The following is an 18383-nucleotide window of genomic DNA, read 5'->3' as shown; positions in this document are numbered from 1 at the left end:
ACTGCACACAATAATCAGGCTTTTGTCCAGTCTGTAGCTCTCCGCCTCAGCAGAATACATTTCACAATTACCAATGTGGGTAGAATAATTATGCATAGATAGCTAATGTTATAAAAATCCATATGAAATAGGGTGGGGGAAGGCACTAGACAAGGGACAATGAATATTTATTTAGGCCAAGTAGGATTGTTATGGACTCCCACGTTGATGCTAAGGCCTGATTTTACTCTCAGGAAAAAGAAGTTGATCTGAAATGCTTTCTCCCGTGTCGCTCTGTAGACTCTTATCTGCCATTTACACTTATATGCAAACATTGAGAAAAAACAAAATTTTCAGTAAATGTACATGTTTGGTAGACGTCACAAAATGAGCAGAGTGCTCTGTAATACCATAACAGGAACAGATGAAAGCTATAGCTTTCCTTATCTGTCAGGAAAATCAGCCACTGACCGAGGGCCAGATATCTGGAAAGGCCACAAAGGTTTGGGCCTCGGGCGGCGGCTGCAGAGAAAAATGAAAAAGAGGTGGCTGAATATGGAAGAGAAGGCTGCAAATGAGGAGCACCATTAGGATGAGCAGAAATGCTGCGCAAGGAAGTTGATCATGAAAGAGAACCAGTGCTATAATGGATGTTCCACAAAGAACAGGGGGGTTGCACATGGAAGGGTGGACTCTGTTGCAAGACTGGAACCACAATAAGCTGAAATTGAAAAAAATCTCATGCGCTATGGACTGGTGCAGCATGGGTCTTTGCTTTTGTCTTTCTTTCTTTCTATAACACTGACACTTAAACTTAATTATTTTTCTATTTAAAGGGGCACTATGGCAAGAAATTGTAAAATGTAAAATATGTGCAAACAAACAAATAAGAAGTACATTTTTTCCAGAGTGCAATGAGCCATAAATTACTTTTCTCCTATGTTTCTGTCACTTACAGTAGGTAGTAGAAATCTGACAGTAGTGACAGGTTTTAGAGTAGTCCATCTCTTCATAGTGTATTCTCAGCAAGGCTTTTATACTTTATAAAGATATTACTGAAAAAGGATTTAAACAATGATGCTGGCCAGCTTCCCTGCTTGCTACACAGTTTTTTGGCAGTTGTACAGAGCAACTGCCATTCACTAAGTGCTATTGAAAATAAATAAATCCCTGAGAATCCCCCATGAAGAGATGGACTAGTCCAAAACCTGTCGCTTCTGTCAGATTTCTACAACCTACTGTAAGTGACAGCAACATAGGAGAAAAGAAATTTATGGCTCATTTTACTCTGGAAAAAAACACAATTCTTATTTGTATATGTTTGCACATATTTTACATTTTACAATTTTTCGCCATAGTGCCCCTTTAAGTCAGGAACCAAAGCAGCCATGCCAGATTGTTCAAAATATGGCTAAACTATTCATATGAACGCCTCTCATTACCACTTCCTCTCAGGCGCTCCCTCACATAACCGTAATCTTTATTATCGGTCTCTAAAACAGATAAGCTACAGTAAAAATCCTACTTATACACAGTCTTATGTCTGACAGACACTTGCAATTTCCTGTCAGATCAATGGGTCGAATCAATAATTTCCAACAGGTCCAGAAAAATGATCAGAAATCACATCGATCGATTTTTGGTCACTGCTGTACAAAATTAATCGGAAATTAGATCGGGAACATATATCGGGACTATGTATACATATCGGGACTTGTTTAAAATTATCGATTCAACAGGTCCATCTGACTGGAAATTGCATGGTGTGTACCAGCCATTAAATGAATTGTGAGAGAATTGTCTTTACTCACTAAAGCTTAGATACACCTTAAATCCTGAAATGGGACATAACTCTACAACCCTGTTTAGCTTGTACTCACTATGGGCTTGATTCACAAAGCGGTGATAACTCAGTTATCACGCCTAAAAGACTTTAGGCGTGATAACCTTTGCACCAGCAAAGTTATCACCGCTTTGTGCTCTAACTCGCGCGAAGTTCCCCCGCGTACGCGCGCGCGCAAAGTCCCATAGGGCTTAATGGGCACTTCGCGCGAAGCACGGTGCGCTGCGCGCGTAGCGAACCGCGCTACACGCGCAAAATTTTGCGCACGGGAGTTCGCGCGAATTCCTTCAGATCACGTCTAAACTAAGTTTAGGCGTGATAAAGGGCTTTTCACAGGCGTGCAAAGTGTTTGCACCGCTTTGTGAATCAGGCCCCATGTAAGTAACTTCACCCAATGTGCATCATATTACAATAGCATGGAACTGCCACACTTACCTGGGACTGTGCATTGACATTCGCTCCATTTGTTACCAAAACTTTTACAACTTCTGCTTGCCCTGCTAATGATGCTATGTGGAGAGCGGTGTTGCCTTTCTGTAAAATGAAAAATCAGAAAATAGAAGATCTGTTCATTTGTACAATCAAGAAGATATAATAAAAACAACACTGTTATGATCTCCATAAGCCATACATGCAAATATTTTTTTAAATAAACAAAAACATCAATAATCTCCATTGCATATCCAAAGAGAACCTCTTTTTTTGTCAAAAAATTTAGACCATTTGATATCGTACTACAGCATAACAGTCCCTCAATATTATGGGCTATATTTTTCCTTTTCACCATTATCAGGCCCAGCATAAGAGCAGAAGCATACAGAGAGGAGACATACATAATTACTTGTATTGGCCCTAGCTGATGGAGTAGCTAAGCGAAGGGGCAAAAGAGATAAAGAGCTAGGACCTGCTATTTCAGTGCTGGCCAATTGCAGGTCACTGGCAACAAGCTACAACAGTGAGACCCTATGAGGGTGAGTTTTCTATTAAAATTGCTAGCACATGAGATTAGTGCTTTGCGATTAGCGAACTGCCTGCATTTTCACACTACATTCCATTTAAAAGGAATGCAGTGTGAAATTGCATACCTTCAATGTTCCGAAAACCGCAGTGAAAATTGCAGTCTTTTGTGTAACTGTCTTTTGTGTAACAAATCGTAAACGCTAGTGTTTTGGGATTACAAAGCTCAGAGAGCTGGGTTGTGTTGTGTGTGCTACTGGTTTTAAGTCATGAATTTTGATGCAGATCTGCAAATACAGGCCTGAAAAGGACTTTAGCCAACTGTTCTAGTCAACATTAGTGCTCTATGCATTAATAAAACCCTAGTTCACCCTCTCAGATCTGTCATTGATGGTAAAAGTGAATTATTACATTTTTTCTTTCTTGTTGCAGCTCGTCCAGGTTTAATTAAAATATGAATACTGCAAACTATTGACGAGCAATGCAGATCATTTTATTATATTTTTTCGCATATCACTCAAGCATACTGACAAATACTAGGATCATTTTTGGGGAAAATTGAATTTATTTTTGTAATTACAAAACTTGTTCAGTGGTACTCAAACCAAGCATAGGAGGGGCTCTTCAATAAGATTTCCTATAGTTTGTTTTCTAGTCTAGATCCCTTCAATTTAACTTTTTTTTCCATCATAAATTTAGTGTGGTATTTTACATTAAATTTATATTTTCTGCATAACTGTGAAACGTGCACAACCTTGTATGACCTGAACTGAGTTATGATCCCAACATGAAACTTTGAGAGCGGTAAGTATAATGCAAAGTAATTTTGTGTTTTGTTTTTTTCAAAATGCTTAAATTATTAAATACGTCTTTTAAAAAATTCAAATTTTAATTTTTTTTTCTCCTTTGAAGAAAATGTGATTAATGCTAAATCTTCTCATGTTACAAATTAAAGTGCTTTAAAATGGAAGGATGGTAAATGGATATTGTTAATGCTTTATGATACAAATGGATTCCAGAACAGGTGAATGTGATACCAGAAAATCCCCCAAAACCTAAATCTGTAGAGGAAAGAACGGAACAGACACAAACCTTGGTGGATGCATCAACGTCAGCCCCCCTCTGGATAAGTTCCGAGACTATCTCTACATGTCCTTCTTTGGAGGCAAGGTGGAGAGCATTCAACCCATTCTGAAAAGAATAAATATGTATGAGTCATGAGAGTGCATTACCGGTATTTCACTGCTATTACAGGTTACCCTGCAGTTTCTTACCACTTATAGTTATTCATCTATATTTATAAACTGCCAGCATATCACACTGTGCTGTAATGTACTGCATGAGATAGGCCTTGCTGAGAATATTGAACAATAGAGCTGGGATTTACCCCAAGGCCAGTGCCAGGGAAATGTTTTGTTTTCTTTTAATTTTGGATAGTGTTGAAAGGAGTTAACCTTTTCAGTTTTAATTGCTGTCTGTGCTTAAATTCACTTCCTGTCTCCTCCCAGTAAGCCCAGCTTAAAGGACAACTGAAGCAAGAGGAATATGGAGGCTGCCATATTTATCTTCTTTTAAGCAATACCAGTCGCCTGGCTATCCTGCTGATCCTCTGCCTCTAATTCTTTCAGCTATAGACCCTGAACAAGCATATGCAGATCACGTGAAGGAAATAAATATGGCAGCCTCCATATTCTTCTCACCTTTAGTGAGAAACATGGTGGTCCCAGACACAGGAAATGAGTCGCAGCAATAGCAACTTGATGTGGCCTCTAACCTGTCCCCATTTTCCATAAAAGCTTTTATCTGTTAAAGTCTCTGTTCCTGCTGCCTATTAGAGAGAAGTTGAAAGAACTATTTCAGATGGGTACATAATAATAAGAAGGCAAGCATGTTTGTAGCCCATTTCCACTTTACTCAAATCTATTTTTTTCCTACTTTCCGGTGTATAGTAGGGGCAGTGATGAGATAAGTGCATTTACATGTAATCTCCTATGGTGCCGTTACTGCTGTGAATGGAACTGATGTCATAGATATATAAAATTATAACAATGGTATTGTATGACTGTGTTGGGGTCACCGGAGTATACGCTTATTTGGTACAAAAGATTGATGGTATTTGATCAGTGATCTCTGTACAACACCATTGAATATGTCAGGGCTATTTAAATGTCTAATAATATTTGTGTATGATTATGTTGGAGACATTAGAATGTAAGCTACTGTGGTTTAGAAAGCGCAGTGAAGTCAACTGTGTACAGTCAGGCCCGGATTTTCATCACAGGAGCCTACAGGCACAGATGTCCTGGCACCTTAGACTTCGCCCTCCATGAGCCTAAAAACCCCACTAAACCTGCACCACAAGTATGCTGGCTGGCCCAGCTGTCACTTCTCCCTTACTTCCCCTGCCTTGTGTAGGTACTGTAGCTACAGGTGCCCCTTAGTATTAGGTAGCCAGAAGTACCCTCAATATTAAGTTGCATAGGGAAGGAGGTAGGAGGGCACTTTTTCTATCATCTGGCACCTGTAGGCACGTGCCTACAGTGCCTTATGGTAAATCCGCCACTGTGTACAGTACTGAATATATCTCTATATATCTAACTGTGCAGTAATATCAGTGTATGACTATGTTGGGGACAGTAGGGTGTATGTCCCTCTACCACAGACATACAACCAGGATACAAAGGACCAGTGTGGTTTAAATCATAAAACTACATATTTTTTCCTATGAAATCTTTATGGTATGAGCGACTAGAAGTGTGATGGGGGCGTGATTAGGGTGTGTGTCAAGGGTGTGGCCTAAGAGGTTTGGCCTAAGAGGTGTGGCCTGTGACCACAGAGACTGATATACAGTACATAAACCCATGATTCAGTATAGAACTGTGAGAGACGTCAGAGCTATAAAACATGAATGTAAAATAATAGAACAGTGCATGACACGTGTGGTGAAGACAGAGTAACAACTCCTCTGGCGTAAAGGGTGATGTGAATGGATGAGTGATCTCTATGCAGAACAGTAGAATAAACATACAACAACCATGGTGTGTAAGCTGCCTGGTGTATAGCCTGTAATAGATTAATCAGTGATTTCTGTACGGTGCTGTGTGCAAGAGCTATTTATGCCCAACTGACCAGAACTTTGCTAGTTTATGATAAATATGGGATGCATATGACAAGATTGCTCAACAAGTACAAATTATGGTATGACATTCAAGCAAAGGGGACTCAATTTCAGCTACATGTCCAGCCACAGCAACAGGTCATGTGACCAGCCAGTATGTGGTGGCAGGTCACATGAAGATTGAAACCACTGTAGCCATGGAGATGAGACGGTGGAGTTGCTGCGGATAGAGAGTTTCCATCACTGGAATGCCGAGAGATGAGTAACCATTCGTCATTGCTGGAGAGGCTGGGGGATTTCCTGCCTGTTCCCACAGTTATTTGATGCCCAAACTGACTGCTCAGGTAGTTCAAGGCAAAGGCTGACCTTGGGTAGGAGCAAGCCTAATGGAAGGGAGGGTAAGTTCAGAAAGTGGGGGCATCCCTACAGAAATCTTAGAGATGTAAATCAGAAGAATTTTTGAGTGGGTGAGTCATTAGGTCATTGTAAAAAGTGGAACATGAGCAGTGTAGTGTTCCACTTTAAAAGGGCCAAATTAAAAGGGTCAAAAGCTAGTTATACTTTACTGTGAGCAGCATTGTGTTTCAACAAGGCACTGCCCTGCTTTGCAGAGCAACGCAACAGTGTGAATGTGACATTCACACTGTTGCGTTGCTCTGCAAAGCAGAGCAGTGCCTTGTTGAAACACAATGCTGCTCACAGTAAAGTATAACTAGCTTTTGACCCTTTTAATTTGGAAACTACGTACACTCAAATATAATTTAACCCATCACTAAATACTGGCATTTACGCTCAATGAATACCGACACGTTACCCTTTAACTATTCAATTGTACATCAGTATGTTAATATTTTTTGTTCCCTATAAGTAATCCTCTAAGGGCTCGTTTACACTGCGTTCAACTCGCGTTAGCGTTAAAGTGGATCCGAGATGAAATTTTACTCATTGCATAATTGTGTTCCTTTCATATTGTTTATAGGGCATTCCTCAAGCCAAATATTTTATTGTTTTTGTTTTAAATACTCTAATTCCCTATAAACTAAACAAGCCTCGCCCACAGTTTTTCAGAGAGCCCTGGCATTTTCAGACAGTAGCAAGGGCTCATGGCAACAGTCTGGGCAGGAGGAAGGGGAGGGAGGGGGTATTACTAGCCAGAGATTTCAGAGGCAGAGGGGAGGAGGGAGGGGGAGGAGGGATTAGGTTTTTTTCACAGGCTGAGTGCTGAAGATGCAAATAAGCTTGCCTGTTTGTAATGTTTACAAACAACATGGCTGCTGTCATATCACAGGAAGAAATAATCATATCTATTGAAGCTGTTTGCAGCTAGATTTGCTGTGTAATCTAAACTTTAGATAAAATATATAGAGAAGTTACTTGTTATAGTTAGTTTTTCATCTCGGATCCGCTTTAAATGGTGGGGGTTTTTTGTCGCAATTTTTTTCACGATTCCCGTCGCTTGGGTGGGCGTACCATTTTTGTGAAAAGCGCTTTTCTAAGCGCTTTTTCTGAGTGTTTTCTTCATTCACTCCCGGAATCAAGTCAGGAAGTGAACTCTTTGACCCGGAAAAGAGTAAATACAATGTATTTATTCTTTAAAACGTGAATGCAATTGCTGCACAAAGCGATTTTGTGAGCATTTAGCGCTCTTCCTATACCTTCCATTATAGCAAAATCGCCCCAAAAATGGTCCAGGCACCTCTTTGCTGAACGCACAGCGCACCAACCGCGCTCATATGAACCTTCTCATAGACATTCATTGCACAAGCATTTTGGGGGCGATTTTGAAAATCACTTACACTCGAAAAAAGGGCAAAAACAGTGTGTGAACAAGCCCTAAATGTCTTCTGTACCGACAAGCATTGCCCTCTTTATGTCAAGCACCAATGACTGATTCCAGGGACAGTTTAAATCATTTTTATTTTGTGCATGTATGGGATGGGGTGATAGCAGATCATGGGGTTGATTCATTAAGCTGCATTGCTAATGAGAGAAGTGAGAGTTATACGCATGCTACGCGCGGTAGTGCAGCGCAGCGTGTGCCGCTAACTTATCCTCCTCCTAAGTAACAGCCACACCACTGAACCCACCCTGAGCCCCGGCGGAACCGGTAGCTTTAATGGACATGATCCCCACCCTTTGATTGGCGGGGATAAATTGCCAGTCAAGTAACTTAAAGTGAACCTCCAGACTAAAAATCTACTCCGCAGCACTGAAAGGGCCTGATTCACAAAGCGGTGCAAAGTGTTTGCACGCCTGTGAAAAGCCCTTTATCATGCCTAAACTCAGTTTAGGCGTGATAAATTGAAACTCGCACAAAAATCCCACCCGCAAAGTTTTGTGCGTGCAGTCGCGCGGCGCGCGGTGCAGTGCGCGCGATGCGCCCATTAAACCCCATCGGCGCTGTGCGCGGGACTTTGCGCGCGATAACCAGCACAAAGCGGTGCTAACTCAGCGGTGCAAAGGTTATCACACCTAAAGTCTTTTAGGCGTGATAACTGAGTTATCACTGCTTTGTGAATCAGGCCCAAAATGCTTAGTGTTTCTTTAACAGTTTCACGGCATCAGAACTTTTTTATTACTTAAGCCTCATCTTCAGCTGCGCAAAAGCTAAGCACCGCCCCATCAAAGAAAACTGCCAGGGCATTTTTCCCCTTATGCTTTGCAAAGCATGATAGGATTGCCTATGTTGTTCTCGTTAGCCAGCAACTGGGAGAGGTGCTCAGGACACAGGACAGTTGAAACTGTGTCGCATGCTCCCTGTCACCTCCTTTCAACCAAAAAGATGGCTGCCCTCATGAAATCAAACATTTGCCTGTTCTTTCAAAACAGGGTGGGTAAGAGATTATATTACCTATGTATTTTAATTAACATAACTAATGTAACTTAATGACAGAGACTCCCTTAGCTCACTATCTTATTTGGCTCGGCACTGCTATTGGCCTGAGGAAGCGGGCTTAGACCCGCAAAACGTGTTGCCTGTGCTACCAATAAAATCTTTTGTCTATACAAAGATTTGTCGTCATTAAGGTAAGCAACCTCAAACCTTTTTCGTTTTAAACTGTTTTTAAACGACTTTATCAACAACCAGGGCACCTCTTTCAACCATATAGGTAATGGCAGTATGTTTGTTTAGGCTGAAGTTCCTCTTTAATGAATCAACCCCCATGCGCTGTATTGGGGGGGGGGGGGAGAGCAGGCTGAAGCCACTAACAATGAACCCCCGATAACCTAGTGGCAGTTGGGAAAGGTGCACATTCAAAGCCCTCAGACATCAATGATAGATGGACATGTGGTGAATTGGAACCCACAGCACACTGAGCACTGGGAGTTATGTGGGATAACTTCTGCACTTCATATATGGGGTGCTTGCTGTAATTCATATATGGGGTGATTGCTGCACTGTGGAGTAATTGCTGCGGTTCTTATGTGGGGTAATTGCTGCACTTCATATGTTCATATAGTTGGTGTGTTTCATATGTGATGGTGATTACTGCATTTCATATATGCGGGTGATTGCTGCATATGTAACATGCCAATGGCACTATTGTTAAGCAAGAGGTGTATGACAGTTGGCAGATGGCAAAACTCATATATGTGGCTTGATTTGTATTTACCGCTTTTATGCAGGGGGTTTCTGAGACCTGAAAAGTTTTGTAGGGTTTCCTCGACTCGAAAAAGTTTAGAAAGGCCAATACAGAGGTTTAACCACAGCAGGCAAGAACCATGTCAGTGGAATTTCAGATAAGAAAACATTGGATTAGTTGAGGAAAGAGATATAAGATCAGTTTACCAGATACTAAGGTGTGAAGGGGCATATTTGGAAATGTTGGGATACTGGAAGTGGCAAAATCTGGAGATATGCCGGAAGTGAGGATTGAAGGAGAGCGCAGAGCCAAAAATGACACCAAGACATCTTGCCTGTGGAGTAGGTAAAATGACTGTGCTATCAGATGTGTCTGCATACACAATCACATACTTGGCAGGCAACTGAAGCTGAGGCTCTCTGAAGCAGCCATTTGACCCTGTATTGACCAGGATGGGTGGGATAACATTTATTTTCTTTTTAAACTGTGCCTATTGCCTGACTGTCAAGCATGTGTATGGTGGATTTTGTAGGAGCCCAGAGTTCCTCTTTAAACTTTCTGCTTTCGGCAGCTGTGCAGCACATGGCACTAGTGTGAAACTGAGCTGGAGCCAAGAGTCATAGAATGATCTCTGCTCCGGAGATGCCTCACACACTGAGTCACGCTGGTTAATGTTGTGTTAATGCCGCTTATAAGAAATAGCTTGGAAGAGAGATGAGATGACAATAATGGGTAGTGCAGACATTAAATTGACATTTGCTGTATGCAGTGATCATTTGTGATTCAGGTGACAGTGTGAGACAGACATGCAACATGGTGGAGCAGGAAGTAGAAGGAGTAAATGAAAACAAGACAGTTATCTGGGGGAAAACTCTGAACTGTAATACACCTGAGGAATGTTAGCTGCAGAAAAACATTGGTGTGGATATGGACATTGGAATGCCACCTTAAAGTACACCTGAACTGAGAGGGATACCTGTATAGTGGCTGCCATATTTATTTCCATTCTAGCATGAAACTGTTTTCACACCCACACTAAATATTTGATCAGATTTCAAGAGAAATATGTTTTAATATTGATAAAAAAGCCCCAGTCTCTAGCTTTGCACTGCTTGATACACTGTGAAGCAATGCAGCCATCAGTCAAGTGCTGCACACTCCCTTTAGGGCATGCTTCCACTGAGTTTTGCTTTCCAAAAATTTGCATTAGACACCAATGCAATTTCAATGGTGTAGTTTCCATTGAATGTGTTTTTTTGTAACCTGTTCCCATGCAACCCCCTTCAAAAAAAAAAAATTATTGCATGCTGCAGATTTTCACACCACACATTGTAACGTATGCAAATCACATGCAACGAAAGTCAATGGTCCCGCACGTGAATTTTCGCATCTGTTTTTCCATCTAACATGCTTCTTCCTGTTTCCTGTATAGTCACAGTGATGTGTTGCTAAGGATACTAAACATTGGATGTGAACATTTTCATTCAAAGCTCGCACAAAATCACATGCGTTGGGTTTAAGGTTTTTCTGCCAGGAAGTTCAAAGGGTCATTATCTCTGCTCCGTTTCATCAATAAAAATACAGAGTGTAATTTGTAAACTGCAAATATTAGAGAATGATGCAATGTTATAGAAAAACAGCTATATAACTAAAAATAAAAATATGAGAGACTCTTTTCTTTGCTAATAATGTTATATTAATTATACGTACTACACATATAATTCATTATAAGGGTTTTTTTTCGCTTCAGCATCAATTTAAAGTGTCCGTCTTTCTTATTCCAAGAAGTTGAGAGGTATGCACTACAATATAAACCAGGCCTAGGTGACAAATGTTTTTCTTACTACATTACACCTGATTCCTGTCGGAATGACAGCTGAGCTCAGATTTGTTGCTTTGGCTTTGTGTCCTAGGTCACAACGCAGAAACATAGAATCTTCATATTAGGAATTATGAAGCAACAGCCTGGCTATGCCTCTGTTCAAAAGCATTCTATGGAGTCACACCTGTAGTTTTCTTGGGCAGATTAGGGGATATATCAGTGAACGTAACCTTCAGATGAATAAAATGTTTCCTTTTTTTTAAACAGAACAGCTTTACCTGATTGCAGACATTGATGTCTACTCCAGTTTTCAAGTAGTCAAGGGCCTTCTCTAGGTTACCAGCCCGGGCCGCTCTCAGATAACTTGCACTTGTGTCTGACTGCTGCAAGAGAAGAAACAAAGCTACTGTCAGCCTAACAGTCAATCATAAAACACAGCATACTAAAAAATAATACACAATATTAGTCACTAGAAAAACAAAAGGGTTTATTGATAAATCAAAACATAGCGATAGTACTGTCTATATTGTTTGTCGACAGGACACCTTTATTTGCTATGGTCCCTTGTGAGCATTGCTGACCACAAAGAGGAACTTTAGCAAAAAGAGGAAAAGATTAAATCAATACATTGGAAATTGTGAAGTTAAAAAATGATCCACAATCAACCTGCACGTCATCATTTTTACTACTGGCAGAGCTGAAAAGAAAACAACAGACAGCAACAAATGCCATGATCTATAATCACACCCCCTAACAATGCGATTGGCTAAAAGGTTTTTTTTAATTATATATATAGATATACATATGCAGAAAGGGGATACTGGTTGCTTGGCAACAAGGCTTCCACAGTGTGATGTCAGGACCTAGGTCCTGACATCACACTGTGGCAGGGGTTTCACCACAATATCAGCCATACAAACGTCCCTGATGATCTATCTGAGAAAAGGTAAAGATTTCTCATGGGAAAAGGGGTATTAGCCATTGACTGGAATAAAGTTCAATTTTTGGTTACATTTCCTCTTTAAGCTGCCCATACACATTAATTTACCCATTCGATTCCCTGCAGATTCAATTCATCTGCTGGTAAGATTACCCAAAATGTCAGATTGATTGAATTTTGATCCGAAATTGATCTAAAATAATGATCGGACACAATGGAAAAGCTAAGTAGATTTGCTGTGGTCGATCGACAGCCCATAGCATTGCACTGCATCAAACAGTACAACACTGCGGTTCAATTGATTTTGATGTGCTGTGTGTGGTAGGAATTGATTCCCTAAGCACAACTTTTTACCAGTTGCCTGGCCGTCCTGCTAATCCTCTGCCACTAATACGTTTAGCCAATGACCCTATACAAGCATGCAGCAGATCAGGTGTTTCTGACATTATTGTCAGATCTGACAATAATGTCAGAAACACCTGATCTGCTGCATGCTTGTTCCTGGTGTGCTATTCAGACACTAATGCAGCGAGATAGATCAGCAGGGCTGCCAGGCAACTGGTATTGTTTAAAAGGAAATACATATGGCAGCCTCCATATACCTCTTGCTATAGTCGTCTTAAATAGATTCCGTTTAGAAAGGAATTGATAGTTTTGGAACACTGGGTGGAAATCTATATGTGTATGGCCAGCTTTATGTTGATTTACTAATGCCTGTCTCACTGTTCTACTGCTATGTATCTTTATCAATACATGATTATAACAAAAAAAAGAGAAACAAAAAGGTAGAAATGGTTGTCTACAAAACTAGTTAGGAAGTAGAAAGGAAAAGATATATATTTACAATTGACTTAAAGATTATTTTGCTTGCACAAACCTTCTATTGAAATACACAAACATAGATGACTGAATATTTCGGCCCTTACAATCCATTCACAGCAGTAAACTCTGTCCAAGTGTACACTGGATGCTGCATAAATAGGAGTGTGTTTCAAAGTGATATTTAGTGTCACAACAATCATCTGGGGAGTTACTGAAATCTAGGACAATTGCAATGGCCTGTTATTGCCTTTGAAAGCACTTCGGTTCTCTGATAATTAACCCATCTGAATGTGCTGAGCGTTCTACAGCAGCTGACGGAGGTCTTTATTATCAATGGGAGAGACAGGCAGAATGCAGTGTATACAGACCTTCCAGGAACACACTCCTCTCACACAACGTGACACGAGTGTTACTATTCATTAGACTAGTCAATATAAATGTCAGAATTTTATAAGTTATATATTCAGTAATATACTCTTTATAGATGAATTGTCTCATTTTCAAATAATAGCACACAGCTAAGATGCCCTTAGCAACATGTACAGGGAAAGATGGGATACAGTAAACGATTGAACCCAACTCAGCGGCTCGATCCTGGGCAAGGAGAGCTAGTGCTGGTGCACTCCTCCATACAGGTACATCACCCCTGCTCCACAAAGTGATGCCTGTATTCAAGAAAAAGGAGGCACTCCACAGGCTTGAACTTGCGTTCAGTTTATTGCATGTCGTTACACTACATGTTTCGGGCACCTGATGAAGGGCGGAGCCCGAAACATGTAGTGTAACGACATGCAATAAACTGAACGCAAGTTCAAGCCTGTGGAGTGCCTCCTTCTTGAATACAGGGAAAGATGGGGTTGTCCAAACCCGGCTACCGGCATTTAGTGTCACTTTATTTGGCCTGAGGAAGTGGGTGAGTTCCCACGAAATGCATTGCCTGTGCTTTATATTAATAAATAATACATAATTTATGAATTTGTCGTCATTGAGGTAAGCCACATCATTTTTTTCTACTTTTAGTTGTTTTTAATATATTTTATTATCTTGGGTGCTTCTTTTCCTGGACTTGTACCTTACCACTCTAGTCAGAGGGGGGCACCTTCACTCCTGATTCCCCTCATCAGAGTGTAGGTGCTTTTTTCTTAAGAGCGACCAGCACCAGGTTCTCCTGGTACCCCGAGTGGAGTCGGGTTTGTGCATCTCCACCTGTCTCAAGTGGTCAGTTGCCGTTCTGCAACCCGCCTTTGTGAGTATTATTACTTCAGATCACTAACTATATTTATCTACCGTGACGTACTGCACCATCTGGGCTCCCGTTGTCTCTGTGTTTTTTCCTTTGTAGGGAATCGCACTTCACCCACAACTACCCTTAACAACATGGCTAGGTTCACATAGCACAGTGTAACAGGAGAAGCGCAACGGGAGAGCAGCATTACACGTTATTTGTACATTGTGTCGCATACAGTGAAGCAGTCGATGAAAAGTATGCTTCACTGTCACTGTTTTGCAGTAATGCATTGCATGCTGTGTGTTACAAGGCCGCATGCCGTTATACCGCAATGCACTCACCACACTGAACGTCGCAAGTGGTGTTACAAAGTGGCCATTATGCTGCAACACAACGCACTACTGTGAACAACCGATGTCCTAACAGGTGATGGGACACTCAGATACAATTTGACTAGCATTATTACACACAGGAATACTCATTATTAGGCATTTAGGGACCCCGAGCAGTAATGAAAAAATGAAATCCAGACTTCCCTGGGGCTTCCTCCAGCCCCCCGTAGCCCACAAGGTCCCCCGGCATCCTCTTGGTCCCTTCCACGGTCCTGCTGGCGGCTCCAGTAATCCACAGACTTCGCAGAGTCCTGCACATGCACGGTTCTGTCTTTAGAGAACAGTGCATACGCAGGACTGTTACGGTGACCAGTGTGTTGGTGCCACTTGCTGGAGCCACCAGCGGGACCGCGGAAGGGACTAAGAGGATGCCGGGGGGCCTCATGGACTACTGCTCAGGGTCCCTTTAACACCCGTACACAAGCCTGATTTAAGTCGTCTGGTAACAACCGCCTCAAGCGAGTGTACATCAGCTGGCGATCTACCAGGCGGATCTACTTACCATCAGCGACAACGATAGCCCATATATATTAATCTAGTGCTCCAAGTTAAGAGAACTAAACACTTTAGCCACCTTGAGACCTCCTGTGCCTACTATGGAGAAAGGACAAACGACACCATAATCGCCAGGATATTATCAGAGCTACAAAAGGGATCAGGCAAGGTTTCCCACAATGCCTGACCACTTCCTCTTGCGTTGTCGCATCGTCAGTATAGGAAACGCTAAAGGTGGCCACACACTGATAGATTTGCAACAGATTCGACCATCAGATAGATTTCTGTCAGATGCCTGTCAGGTCGAATCTGACAGGAATCTATCTGATGTGTGCCACACACTAGGAACAGATTTACTCTACTGGAAATCTATTGAAAATCGATCTAAATGCATTATTGCATCATTAGATCCAATGCAACTCTGTGGGCCATCGATCTGCTGCCAGCAGCCGATCGACCTAGATTTTCCATCCTATCAGATAGATCAAATTGATCGCAATCGGACACAAATCGATCGATCAGCTAATTGTGCATCGATCAATTGCTGAAATCGAGCAGTGTATGGGCCCCTTAAGACATGAGATTGCTGCAGCATGCACCCTATAACTGACATTCCTTATGCATGTTTGACTGCAGTTTTCTACACCTACAGTCACAACTAAAGCTAACTACTATACACCTTCAATTTCTGTCACCTGACAGGGATCGGTCCCTCAGGCAACAGTTCATGGCTGAGTTCCTGCAGGCTAGCAACACGTTTATTGCTATGGAGGGAGGCAGAGAGTCATCCAGCAGCGCACAACAGATGCTTCCGAAACTGGAGTTCTCCATTCACAGCAACGTCTACAGCTTGAAGCATTGTAATTCGCTGAATAGCATAGGTATATTATTTCTATAAACTTATTGGAAACCTAGCAGAGGGTGGTTTTCAGCCAATCATGTTAGCGGAATTTCCCTATGGACTTTCTCACTGGCTCACCTCAACCATGGTAGCACTCAGCTTATTCTGGGTGTACATAGAATGAATCCGCCGAGAAAGTTAGGAGCAGTGTAAAGCTGAAAAACGACTCACCCTGTTCTTGCAACTACCGGTTACGCCAATTACTATTCCCCCTCCAGGTCGCCATGGATAGTGGGGAAAGAAGTAATTTGTCTTCCAGCTATTGCTGGCGGAGGAATTAGTGTTTTATTGTAATTTGTGCTCCGTCTTGATGGTGCCCAGATTACTCGCTAAGCGATGCTATTGCCGTATTTCCTATTACAGCCTGTGGAGGCGCCGGCTACACCCAAATCGCCAGCCCTGTTTATACAGCGCTCCTCCTCAGGTGGGGTGAGTGGGAAGAACAATGTGGTCAGCGGAAGCTCGGGCGTCGCTAAAGATTTGGCATGACTGATCTTGAAACAATGTCGGCCAGATGCTGTACACACACTAGGTGCACATTCGATTCTTGCCTGAGCCGGTCTTTATTGGCCCCCTCGGCAGAGTTAGATCTTGTGTGTGTACGTAGCTTGAAACATGGAGAATCTTGGACCGAAGACCCATAGACCAATGTCTATTCACAAAGTGCATTACCAAAAAAAAACAAAACAAAAACCTTCTAATTTGCTGCAGTGTTGCTGCAGCATAACAGAAGCAGCTTCCCACCGGGATAACAGCAACCAGTGTAAAGTCCTCTGCAGGACGTATTACACACACTAATGAACACATAAATCAGGAGGAGAGATAACAGCTGAAAGAGGAATATTTACAGGCGGATCCACTAAGTGCTTATTCAAACAGACTAATCTCATTCTACGCAGAATGAATATACACATTTATAAGTATCCAAGCATTAGGAATTGTGAGGGGACAATAAAACCGATCAATATATCTACAGACCACAGTAAAGATCCGGAACACAAATTCATGTATCAATGGAGATGGTTAAAGAGGCACTGTAGTGGCATATAACAGAATGCAGTGAATTATTCAGGATAGTCACGCCGATAGGCGTCAGCAGGTCGCAAGTGGTTTCCCATGGAAACGGCTGCTCGTTCGAGCGGCCTTTCCATGTCAGTTCATGAAGGGTGTCTCTGTGAACAGCCTGCGAGCCTCCGATCGCGGCTCGCAGGCTAATGTAAACACGCGGGGAAGAAATCCCCGCTGTTTACATCATACGGCGCTGCTGCGCAGCAGCGCCGTAAAGGAGATCGGCGATCCCCGGCCTTTGATTGGAAGCATATGAAGCCTATTAGAGGTGTTGCAGGACGGATCTACGTCCTGCGCCGCCCAGGGAAAGGAGGGGAGGGAGGGAAGGACAGGGAGGCCAAAAATCGATGCGGAGGGGGACTTTGAGGTGCCCCCCCGCAAGGCGAAAATAGCTGGCGGCGATCAGACCCCCCTAGTGGGGAAAGAAGGGGGAAATCTGATCGCTCTGGCTGATTCCTGATCTGTGCTGTGGGCTGGAGAGCCCACGCAGCACAGATCTGGGATAAATGGCCTGGTCCTTAAGTGGTCAATTATCCTGGTTTCAGCATCAGCATTCTATAGCTATATATTGCTGTACAGTATATTGCTAATTAGTCCCGCCCTCCCAGTGATATTTAGCCTAGGCTGATTAGGTATGTGGAATACTTGCTCCACATCCCCGAGCATTCTGGGAGCCTACATTAAAAAATGGCACAGGCAAATATGGGTGCAGAGTGAAAAATGGTTCATTCTGCTCTAGCCAAACTGCTGCCTGCCCTGCACACTTTTACCTCATCGAGTTGTAGCAACGCGAAAGGACGTGTAATTCAGGCTACAGCTATTGTCAGCGTCCGAATTACCTCATTTTTTTTTGCTAATTTGAGCTCCAGATTTTGTCAGCACATAAATTAGTCACTGAGCGCCGCTATTGCCGTAATTTGCATTACAGCCTATGGCAGCGCCGAAATCATCGGCGCAGCATTGTGCCAAAATTAGCCGTCTCGTTCTGGTAGAGCAGGTATATTTTTTACTGGCTTTAGAACTCTCAGTAAACAAACATTCTGCAGAGATCACCTGCCAGTACAAAAGATGATGTTGATAAATTTCAGAATATAAATCGGGGTGAGGAAAGATTTTAAAATGGGTAAACACTGACTAAATCATTTATAAATAAATACGCTCAAACGCTAGCACTTTTGAAAGCGCTAGGATAATAAAACCCTATGGGCCCTTGGGCAATTTGCGCTAATTGCCG

General features: G+C 42.2%; 1 protein-coding gene across 36 annotated transcripts in view; it reads right to left on the bottom strand.

Annotated features, from left to right (window-relative positions):
* The window catches only part of ANK3 (ankyrin 3), an 825851-nt gene that overhangs the window by 283764 nt on the left and 523704 nt on the right, over nucleotides 1–18383 (bottom strand). For 35 of the 36 annotated variants that reach the window (XM_068258457.1, XM_068258458.1, XM_068258461.1 and 32 more), the window contains 3 exons: nucleotides 11582–11686; nucleotides 3872–3970; nucleotides 2258–2356 (listed from right to left, as the gene is read on the bottom strand). In XM_068258457.1, the coding sequence (XP_068114558.1) occupies nucleotides 2258–2356; nucleotides 3872–3970; nucleotides 11582–11686 (303 nt within the window). The remainder of the gene's footprint in view (nucleotides 1–2257; nucleotides 2357–3871; nucleotides 3971–11581; nucleotides 11687–18383) is intronic. The other variant, XM_068258485.1, reaches the window with a different exon arrangement.

This window comes from Hyperolius riggenbachi, chromosome 10, assembly GCF_040937935.1.
Source record: "Hyperolius riggenbachi isolate aHypRig1 chromosome 10, aHypRig1.pri, whole genome shotgun sequence".
NCBI lineage: Eukaryota > Metazoa > Chordata > Amphibia > Anura > Hyperoliidae > Hyperolius > Hyperolius riggenbachi.
This window is presented reverse-complemented; position numbering and strand designations above follow the sequence as displayed.